The sequence below is a fragment of the Otolemur garnettii genome, unplaced genomic scaffold (assembly GCF_000181295.1).
Source record: "Otolemur garnettii isolate 467f Iridium unplaced genomic scaffold, OtoGar3 scaffold00107, whole genome shotgun sequence".
Classification (NCBI taxonomy): domain Eukaryota; kingdom Metazoa; phylum Chordata; class Mammalia; order Primates; family Galagidae; genus Otolemur; species Otolemur garnettii.
The window spans coordinates 5397039-5408644 of NW_003852502.1; the positions used below are offsets into that span (position 1 = coordinate 5397039).

At 38.5% G+C, this 11606-nt stretch overlaps 1 protein-coding gene across 5 annotated transcripts in view; it reads right to left on the reverse strand.

The window, feature by feature from the left end:
- The window catches only part of MYO6 (myosin VI), a 151377-nt gene that overhangs the window by 52336 nt on the left and 87435 nt on the right, over nucleotides 1–11606 (reverse strand). For all 5 annotated transcript variants that reach the window (XM_023517268.1, XM_023517267.1, XM_023517266.1 and 2 more), the window contains 2 exons: nucleotides 11164–11244; nucleotides 7490–7670 (listed from right to left, as the gene is read on the reverse strand). In XM_023517268.1, coding sequence (XP_023373036.1) covers nucleotides 7490–7670; nucleotides 11164–11244 — 262 coding nt within the window. The remainder of the gene's footprint in view (nucleotides 1–7489; nucleotides 7671–11163; nucleotides 11245–11606) is intronic.

Sequence of the window (11606 nt, forward strand, 5' to 3'; positions counted from 1 at the left end):
TGTGTATGTGTGTACAGTAGGCCTGCTGGGTGTGGATGTCCACATACGTGTGCATGTGTGTACATGTGCACAGGCCAGCTGGGTGTGGACGTCCACGTATGTGTACATGTGTGTATGTGTGTACAGTAGGCCTGCTGGGTGTGGATGTCCACATACGTGTGCATGTGTGTACATGTGCACAGGCCTGCTGGGCGTGGATGTCCACATATGTGTACATGTCTGTATGTGTGTACAGTAGGCCAGCTGGGTGTGGATGTTCACATACGTGTGCATGTGTGTACATGTGCACAGGCCAGCTGGGTGTGGACGTCCACATACGAGTGCATGTATGTAGGGGTGCACATGCTCAGGTCTGCTGGGTGCAGGATGAAGGGGGAAGAGGCAACTGCTATCACCTGTACAGGTTGAGATCGCTTAACTGAAATGCTTGGGACCAAAAGTATTTCAGATTTTGGAATATCTGCATATACTTAATGAGAAATCATGGGATAGGACCCAAGTTTAAACGTGAAAATTATCTATGATCTGCGCATCTTACACACAATGACTGCTGCCCAAGGTCTCCAACAGTGTGGCACAGAGACATCGACACTTCTCTTTTCTTATCATTGATACCCAAGGGGTATCTGCAGGCCTCTTCATGACATTTTCAACATCATCTTTACACCACAAAGTAGAGAATAAGCAAAAAAGCACGATGAGTAACGCACACAGGCCATGGCCCCGTGGTGCACTGCGAGGGACTGTCGGCATGTCCAGCCTGCACAGGCACCATCTTTTCACCTTTGTGCTTACACAGAGGAATGTGGGCATGTGAGGAAAAGTTACGTTGCAGCAGAAGGAGGCCAGGAGGGCCGTTTTTCCCTTAGGGAAGCTAAATAGACTGTGTATTGTGCACCTGTGTTTGGACTGTGACCTGTCACATGAGGTCTGGTGTGGAGTTTTCCACCTGTGGTGTCATTTTGGTGTTCAAAACATTTCAAATTTGGGGCTGGACATGGTGGCTCACACCTATAATCCTAGCACACCTGGAAGCTGAGGCGGGTGGATTCCTTGAACTCAGGAGTTTGAGACCAGCTTGAGCAAGAGTGAGATCCCATCTCTACTAAAAATAGAAAAACTAGCCAGACTTGACAATGGGCCCCTGTAGTCCCAGCTACACAGGAGGCTCAACAGGAGGATTGCTTGAGCCAAGAGACTGAGGTTGCCGGAAGCTATGATGATGCCAGGACAACAGAATAAGAGTGTATCTCAAAAAAAAAAGTTTCAAATTTTGGAGGATTTTGGATTTCAAAAATGTTCACATTAGGGATGCCCAACCTGTACATAATGTCTACAGATTTATCTCTATGGATAGAGGCTATTTTTAAAGTATTATATAAAAAGACAGTGCTCTGGGCTCTGGGAGGGTCAAGCTCTAGGACTACAACACTGAACAAGTTACTTAATTTCTTTGTACTCAGCTTCCTCATCCATAAAATTTAGACAATTGTACCTCCCTTATATGATGGTGATGAAGATCAATAAAGTTAATACGTGTGAAGAGCTTAGAAAAGTGACTGGCACAGTAATCACCATATAAAAATTAAGTGCAATATTAAAAATAGTTAGCATTTTACAAATATTTTCAAAGATTAATGTTCATAAATGATTTATTCTAGGAGTACCTACCTTCAAAACTACAAAGGATGTGTGCAAATCATAATGAGAATTTGATCATGACAAATTCACAAACTATTTAATAGACCAGTCTCAGAAGAAATATAAAAAATGACTCACTGAGACAAGAATAGCTTTTTAGTACTGAACAACCGGATATCCGTATACAACAGATATCCCTTATCTCGCCTATGTACAAGGATTAACTCAAAATGAAGCCCACAATCTAAATCTAGGAGGTAAAGCCATTAACCTCTTAGAGAAAAACCTCAGTGTAAATCTTACGATCTCAGAGGAAATCCTCCTCTCTTAAATGACACCAAAGGTGTAAGCAACTAAAGAAAGATATAAAATATTCCTGGAAACCAACTGCTACAATATGGATGATCTTGAAAATAGTACTTTAAGTGAGAGAAGCCAATCGCGAAGCCAATCATAACCCGGGTTGAGAGCCCTGGGCAGTGAGCAGAGACTCCTAAAGGACAGAGGGTTTCTTTGTGGGGTCATGAAATGTAAAACCCTGGCGATGGCTGCATAACTCTGAACATACTAAAAACCACTGAACTGTACACTTTACATGGGTGAAGAATATGGCACGTGAATTCAATTTCAATAAAGCTGTTACCAAAAAAGGGGAGAGAGAAATGCTTTGAGAACGTATTGAACCTTTAATGTTATGAAAATGAGCCCACTACCCACGCCTAGGTTGTATATACATACACATTATCTAAAATAATATAACTCTCAAAAAACTAACCACCAATATTAACTCATTTAAATAGTTTTTCTGTTTTACTATATTGCAAAGTTTTGTATACACCTCCAGAAATTATGTAAAGCTAAGAAAACAGTTATAAAAAAAGTTCTAGAAAGGCAAAACGCCCTGAAAGTTTTCATGCCACTCCTTTCCAAAAAAAGAACTTCTTCGAATATTTTTTAACTTTGTTGTTATAATAACATGTTATTTGTTAGGTGGGCTTATCTTTTTAATTTTTTTTTTTTTCTTTTGAGACAGATTCTCACTATGTCGCCCTCACGGGACTGCCGTTGTATCACAGCTAACAGCAATCTCAAACTCTAGCTTAAGCAAATCTCTTGCCTCAGCCTCCCAAGTAGCTGGGACTACAGGCGCCTGCCACAACACTCGGCTATTTTTTTGTTGTAGTTGTCATTGTTGTTTAACAGGCCCCCGCTGGGCTCAAACACACCAGCCTCGGTGTATGTGACTGGTGCCCTTACTCACTGATCCCACCATTCACCCTCCCTCAATCTGACCTCCCTCCTCCCCTTCCACCCCTCTCCTCACTCCTTCATCTTGGGCCATAGTTGTGATCTATTCTTCATATGGAAGTGTGAGTGATTGTAAATTGGTTTCATAATAGTACTGAGTACACTGGATACTTTTTCTTCCATTCTTGAGATACTTTACTAAGTAGGATATCTTCCAGCTTCACAGGCCATGCGCCTATCATCTTCAGAAAAGTTTCTCTTCAATTCCCTTGCCCACAATGAAATGGGATTACTTGTTCTTTTCTTGAGTTCTCTGTGGATTCTGGTTATCAAACCTTTGTCAGAAGCATAACCTGTAAATATCCTCTCCCATTCTGAGGGCTGTCTGCTTGCTTTACTTACTGTGTTCTTGGCAGTGCAGAAGCTTTTTAGTTTGATCAGATCCCAGCAATGTATTTTTGGTGTTGCTTCAATAGCCCAGGGAGGAGTCTTCATAAAGTATTCTCTCAGGCCAATTTCTTTCTCCTATACGCTCTCCAAGAATCTTTATAGTTTCATGTCTTAAGTTTAAATCTTTTATCCAGTGAGAGTCAATTTTTGTTAACGGTGAAAGGTGTGGGTCCAGTTTCAGTCTTCTACAAGTCACCGGACAATTCTCCCAGCACCATTTGTTAAATAGGGAATCTTTCCCCCAATTTATATTTTTGATAAGCTTATCAAAGATCAAATGATGATAAATGTCTGGGTTCATCTCTTCATTCTCAATTCTGTTCCATACATCTACCTTTCTATTTTTGTGCTAACACCATGCTATTTTGATCACTATGGATTTATAGTACAGTTTGAAGTCTGGTAGCTTGATTCCTCCTAATTTGTTTTTATTTCTGAGTAATATCTTGGCTATTCGAGGTTTTTTCTGGTTCCATATAAAATGAAGTACTATTTTTCAAGAAGTACATCGAAAAAGAAGGAATACTTCCCAACATATTCTACGAAGCAAATATCACCCTGGTCTTCAAACCAGGAAAAGATTCAACAAGAAAACTATAGACCAATATCTTTAATAAACATAGATGCAGAAATATTCAATAAGATCCCAGCAAACAGAATCCAGCAACATAGCAAACAAATTATGCACCAAGACCAAGTGGGTTTTATCTCAGGGTCTCAAGGTTGGTTCAATATATGTAAATCTATAAATATAATACATAATACATCACATAGACAAACTAAAAAACAAAGACCATATGATTCTCCCAGCAGATTCAGAAAAAGCTTTTGACAATATCCAACTTCCTTTCATGATCAGAACACTTAAGAAAATAGGCATAGAAGGGATTTTTCTTAAACTGATAGAGGCCATCTACTGCAAACCAGTCAATATCCTATTCCACTCAGATCAGGAACCAGGCAAGGTTGCCCATTGTCTCCAGGGCTTTTTAACATTGTAATGGAAGTCTTAGCCATCACAATCAGGCAAGAAAAGGTGATCAAGGGTATCCATATAGGGTCAGAGGAGATCAGACTTTCACTCTTCGCAGATGATATGATGGTATATCTGGAAAACCCAGGGACTCAACCACAAAACTCTTAGAATTGATCAAGGAATACAGTAGCATCTCAGGATACAAAAACCAATACTCATAAATCAGTAGCTTTTATATATACCAATAACAGTCAAGCTGAAAAAACAGTCAAGGACTCTATTCTCTTTACAGTTTTGCCAAAGAAGATGAAATTTGGGGGGATTTACCTAACAATAGACATGAAAAATCTCTATAAAGAGAATTATGAAACTCTGAGAAAAAAATAGCTGAAAGATGTTAACAAATGGATAATAAACTTTCCAATAAAATGATTATAAAGATGCTGAGTTGTTTTCAAATTGCTAGGATCTGCCAAAATTGAAGTAGCTAAAGGGGGAAAAAGGCACTTCTAATTAGAAAGAAACCATCTCAGTATTTTCTTAGCCTGATGTGGTGTCTGTAATCCCAGCACTTTAAGAGGCAAAAGCAGGAGGATTGGTAGCACCCATGAGTTCAAGACCAGCCAGGGCAACATAGTGACACCCATCTCTACAAGAAGTTTTTTAAAAAATTAGCCAGGTGTTGTGGTATGCACTGTAGTCCTAGTTACTTGAAAAGAAAAGGCGGGAGGATTGCGTGAGCCCAGTAGTTTGAGATCACATTAAGCTATGATTGTGTCACTGCGCTCAAGCCTGGGTGATAAGAGTATGACCTTGCCTGTTTAAAAAGAAAAGGCAAAGAAAGAAAGAAAGAAACCACTTGAATCTATGGGAAGAGTCACAGAAAGATAAAGATTATTATAATAGAATCTTAGCCAATAAAACAGAAATAATCTAGTTTATTAATTCTCTTGATCCACTGTCTCGTTCCAATCTTCCCTACTTTCTGCTCATTTTCCCTTTAGCAGCAGGACATTTAAGGAGAAAAATAAGAGATAATGCAAATATGTGTTATGTGTCTTTTCACCATGGAGGGCTCTTCAACTACCGGATCATGCAGCATTTACGGTAATTTGTATACACCTGCTTTTTCTACCATAGGATAACACTAAGAGGTGTGAAAATGTCACCGATCACCTCCAGCATATTTTAAAAGTAATTATTTTGAATTTTTGAATATTTGAATTTCCCAAATGTCCCCTTGGTATAAAAATGTCAGGGAGCAAATGAAATGTATGCTTCACTGTATTTTCAAAATAAATTTTCTGATCCCTCCAAGAAACTAATTAAAAAATGTTTTATTCACACTAAGAACATACCTAATTTTGATTGTTTTTTTATTTTAAACTGGAAATAATCTGCATTTAATTACTTACAGTGATTACTATATGCCAGGCCTGAATAATCATATTATTTTATAGGTATTTAACTCATTTACTCCTCCTCAAAACATGAGGCTGGGACTATTATCATCCCCAGTTTCTAGTAAGGAAGGAGTTAAGTAAGTTCCCTGCCTGGGTCACACCAGGGCTGTGTGTGCTCACCCTTTACACTGGGTTGCATCTCCTGTTACTGACTCCACAGCATCACAGAGCCCTGGATCTGAAAGTCATTACCATGGTTTTTGTCTGCTGGCTCACAGATCACAAATTTTAGCAGGCTGGGGGTAAGCAGGGACAATAACCACCAGCCTGAGTTAGACTAGAGTAGAAGCGGGTCTCACACCTACAGCTTCATCAGTGAACACAGGGATCTCCTGACTTCCACACAGGTCCCACCTCTGTAAGATGGAGACAATACTCCCTATCTCATTATGTTTATGACAAAATACAGAATATGAAGGGTTTTGCACATAAGACACATTTTTTTTTTTTTGAGACAGAGCCTCAAGCTGTCCCTCTGGGTAGAGTGCCGTGGCATCACAACTCACAGCAACCTCCAACTCCTGGGCTCAAGCAAGTCTCCTGCCTCTGCCTCCCAAGTAGCTGGGACCACAGGCGCCCTCCACAATGCCCCGGCTATTTTTTTTTTTGGTTGCAGCCGTCATTGTTTGGCAGGCCCGGGCTGAATTTGAACCCGCCACCTTAGGTGTATGTGGCTGGTGACTTAGCCACTTGAGCCATAGGCACTGAGCCATACGACGCATTTTTAAAATGTTCTTTGCTTTCCTTCCTTCTGTGCCCCTTCCCTATATGCAATCTATTGTGGGAACGGCACTTAAGAGCCCTTCTCTTGGAATATCTCACTGCACAAATGCTCAGACAGCCTCTGAGATCCCAAGGAAGCCCACAGTACTGGCTGCTGTATTAAATGGTGCTTTAAGTTTTTCCTAACTTATCCTTGGTATAGGATTCTGAAATAATGTCTTACTACAATGGTTGACAAGCTTTTTCTCTGAAGAGGCAGAGAGTAAAAGTTCTAGGCTTTGAAGGATGACACTCCACTCTGCCCCCGTAGCATGAAGGAGGCACAGACAGTACATAAAGGAGTGGGTGCGGCTGAGTTCCAGAAACACTGCCCTTACTGACACTGGGAGCCAAACTGAGCCCGCGGGCCATACATCATTTACCAGTCCTTATGTTCCTTGATCAAATTTAGAATTATGCAAAGTCTTACTGCTTATGTACAGATTGAGACACTAGATCTGAAAAGTTGCTATCATCAGTCATTTAAATATTCTTTTCAATTTGCATAAAAATAAAAATTTTGATTTTCATTTCTCACTAATAAAGCGTATGGGCTTTTATATATTAAACTTCCCTAATTAACTGATCTCAGTTTAGATCCATGAATCTGAGAGATTTCAAAACCAGTTTAATTGATAACAAAGAATTAATCTGCTCATCTGTTAGAAAAGTATAAAATCAGTTAGAAACTTTAACCAGATATGACACCTGTAGCCAGTTATCCTTCAACAGTGGAAGGTTTATTCCTCACCAACATCAATGATGTGTTTGAAACAGAGCTCATAATGACTTACAATGAAGCATCCTTCATTTGAGATTTTCACCTGTAACGCAGCATATCCTAGAAATTTCTAAAAACTGTTAACAAACCTGTACATGAACAGATTCAATTTCCATATGACAAAAGAAATTCTAATTTTATCCATCTTAAAAAAGAAAAAAAACCAACCGGAAGTGCTGCCGGCTTCCTCAAAATCAATATTTCCGAGGTGCAGGACACCAGCTACCACCCGGAAGAGATCAAGCTTTTCTTCATCATCCAAACCAATCTTCTTCATGGCTGTGCACATTCTGATAAAATCTCCATGGTCATCTAACAGAGGATCTTTCAAGGAACCTGCCTTAAGATACTATAAAGCAAAAAGACGTCAATTATCTGATTTTTACATTAATCAAGCAGACTAAAACAACGATACCAGGCCCATTAATGCACTATATAACATGCAAAAATAAAATCGGTCAGTGGAAAACTTCAGCATTCTAACAACCAGAAACTGAAGGACTAGGTGAAGTGCATACAGGATGTCTCTGGACTATTTCTTACAAATACATGTGAATCTACAATTATCTCAATAAAATTTTCAATCAAAAGAATGAAGTTAGATGATTTTCAATGAGAACACAATTTTCATTATAAAGCATTATAATGCTAGGATATTAGATAAAAATATAAACTGAGAAGGAAATATCAGTAGTGGAGATAAACTGGCATCCTCAGATCAAAAAGAGCTGAGGTAGTGATGAATATATTAATCTGATTTAATTATGCCACAACGAATACATATATCAAAATACTACGTTGTTCCCCAATGTGTTGTATAAATATATATAATTTTTATTTGTTAATTAAAAATAAAGACAAAAATATAAAAACTATAATAAAAAATTAAATCTGACCATTAGCATGATACTTCTTTAGGTTAACTATCAATTTCACCAAAATTAAATAGCAGTAAATAGTGGACAGGCTGAGACATTTGTCATAGCTTAAGAATTATTTTTTTAACCTTTCTATATACGTACATTTGAGCTAAAGTATATAAGTAACCATCATGCTCACTCTTAAGAACTTTGGTCGGCTCGGCGCCTATAGCTCAACCGGCTGGGGCGCCAGCCACGTACACCTAAGGTGGCGGGTTCGAATCCCCAGCCTGGACCCGCCAAACAACAATGACGGCTGCAACCAAAAAATAGCCGGGCGTTGTGGCGGGCGCCTGTGGTCCCAGCTACTTGGGAGGCGGAGGCAGGAGACTCGCTTGAGCCCAGGAGTTGGAGGTTGCTGTGAGCTGTAATGCCACGGCACTCTACCCAGGGGGACAGCTTGAGGCTCTGTCTCCAAAAAAAAAAAAAAGAACTTTGGTCAGGCGGCCCACAGGCCAGCTGCAGCCCGCTGAGGACATTTATCTGGCCCGCAGGCCACATGCAGCCCGCTGAGGACATTTATCCGGCCTGCAGGGTGTTTTTGCTGCCGCTGCCTGTCCTGCTTAGCAGCCAACTAGTCCTGGGGCCCACAGTCCAGCCCTCCAACGATCTGAGGGACAGTGAACTGGCCCCCTGTTTAAAAACTTTGAGGACTCCTGACTTAGGCAATGACTTAAAATGTTTCCCAAAAAATGAAGAAAAATGTGTTTGCCTTCCTAAGTAAACTTGCATCTACAGAATTTATTTGTTAGAACCTAAAACAAACCCTGTAAAGGAAGAAGAAAATCAAGCCTGCAGAAATTAGGAGAAACACAAAAGTTACTGGTCACAAAAAGATTAAACTAGAAATTTTCCAGAACATTAAGCATGAGAAATAAAATTAAAATCAGGCACCAGAGCATCAGAATCAGCTGGTCACTAAAGATACCTCTACAAGATGAGTTTTTTCCCCAGTAAAAAAAAAAAAAAAAAAAAAAAGGCTTTCTAGCTAAAATTGTCTTTCCACAAAATTCTTGAAAATGCTCCATGGTGTGTGCGAAATTTCTGGAAAATGTCTAGATAATGAAATTCAATTTTATTCTTAAAAGAAGCAAAGGAAACAATCACATGCAGCAAAATTTAACAGAAAACACAAACCATGCGGGATTTTTAGTCTTTCATTTGAATGCTTGATTCATTAAAAAACTGTTAAGTAATAGAAAGTTCATGAACAGATTTGCTAGGGAGCAGACTAAAAATACTGCATTCTTCTAAAAATTACACACAGATTAAAGACAGTCAAATGGAATTAGGCAAAGGGTTTAGTCAAAATGATCACCTCATCCTCCTGATAAAGAAGACATAAAAAGTAAGTTAAACACATTAATCCACTGTTCACTTAGACAAACACACACACACTCCCTCCCAACCACGTGAGTGAGATTCTTGACCAAGTGAACCGACTCTGCATCAGAAAGAATACACTTTTCTTCTGTGGAGAGTACAGGCTGCTCTTTGAGAGTAAACTCGTCTCCTTGGATCTCTACTCGGTTTTTTCTAAGCCCAAAGATCAGATTTATATTCTTTTTTTTCGACATTAGGACAACAGCGACATCCCGCTAGGAAGTATCTCCAGTGTCTTAAGAGAAAGAATACAACTTCTATATTTTGGTATCCTGGAAAAATATAGTTTCAGCCAGACAAAGAAAGAGACCATAAATATTTATGTTGGTTCTTAAAGTCCCAATCAGGACTACAGCATGAAGTTTATGATTTATGATTCAGAAATCTGTGTCTAAAATTACACTCAGAATGTCAAATGAAACAAAAATTAATATGGTTCTCAGGTTCATATGCTTAGAATCTGAAATAATGGAAATTATTTGTTTCCTGTTCTTTTATATGAATATATTAAAGACATAATTCATCTCACCCATCTTAACAGGAGTCGAAAATATCTAGCTCTTAATGTAGGAGTTTTAAAAACTGAGCACAATATAAGTCTTTGTTTAATTAAATGCTCGACATAAATCTTTTAATAAAATTAACAAAAGTGATATTAACCTGCCCCTATCATTAATCTTTATTTAGTAGTTCATAATTTAAGCATCTAGCATAAACACAACTTAATGTAACTTATTAAATATCCACATAAGAATTTATAAGGGTTATAAAATTTTAGATTAAGGATCTAATGTTTTAAAAATAATACTTAATTAGACAATTATATGCAATTACTCTTAGAGATATAATTTAGGGAGCTCAATATACAAAACTTTTCATAATACATGATAGTAATATGATATTTGAAAGAGAAATACAATAATACATTAGCATCCTTTCACAAGAATGCATCTGTGTATTGTCTACAATCAGAGGTGTCCAACCTGTGTCTCACGGGCCACATGCAGATTATTTGAGGTGTGATATCTAATACCACAGATAAGGTGGTGTTGGATATCACAGAACATATGTGTAGAGCTTTTCTTTTACTCATCAGCTCTCACTAGTGTTTGTTTATTTAATGTGTGGCCCAAGACAACTCTTATTCTTCCAATGTGTGGCAGAAAAAAGGTTGGATACCCCTGGTTACTTCAGCCTCGAAGGAGATAGTAAATTGTAAAAGACATATACTTAATCCCAAATGGGGAATTTGAGAGTACATTTTAAAAATGCTGCAAGAATAACTCGAATCAGTTTAATACCTTCATACTTAGAGAAAGAACGAGGGGAGATTGTTACACTGAGGCTACCAGGAAGAACGAGAACCTGCTCCTTCCGCAGACGCTGAGACAGGCACAAAGCACTGCCCTGAGAGACTCGACCAAGCATTAAAATACAAGCCTAAAAGCAAGAAATCTTCTTTGGGCTCCAAAATAAAAATGTATCTTTCAGCATGATTTCTTTTCCATTAAAGATTTTAAGGAAAAAAATTTACTGTACCTCAGGACTTTTGCGGTTCTGTAAAATCTGTCTGTCAGTTTCTTTGTTAGCAAAGTATCTAGTGCAGCCTCGGTTTAAATACTATGACAAAAAAAATTAAAATCTAATTAACATACATAATCTAGAGAAATAATACAGAAGAAAACACAACTTATCAAACAGTGCTAACACTAAAGAATTTCTAAACATGACTTCAATACTGTTTCATCTCTGAATTAAAACAATACTTCTACATTTTATAGGCATTTTATTCCTACTAATCAAACCAAGAATATTCAAAATTCTAATGATTAAAATAAAAATCAATACCATTGGCTCGGCGCCTGTGGCTCAAGTGGCTAAGGTGCCAGCCACATACCCCTAAGGTGGCGGGTTCGAATCCAGCCCGGGCCTGCCAAACAACAATGACAGCTGCAACCAAAAAATAGCCAGGCGTTGTGGCG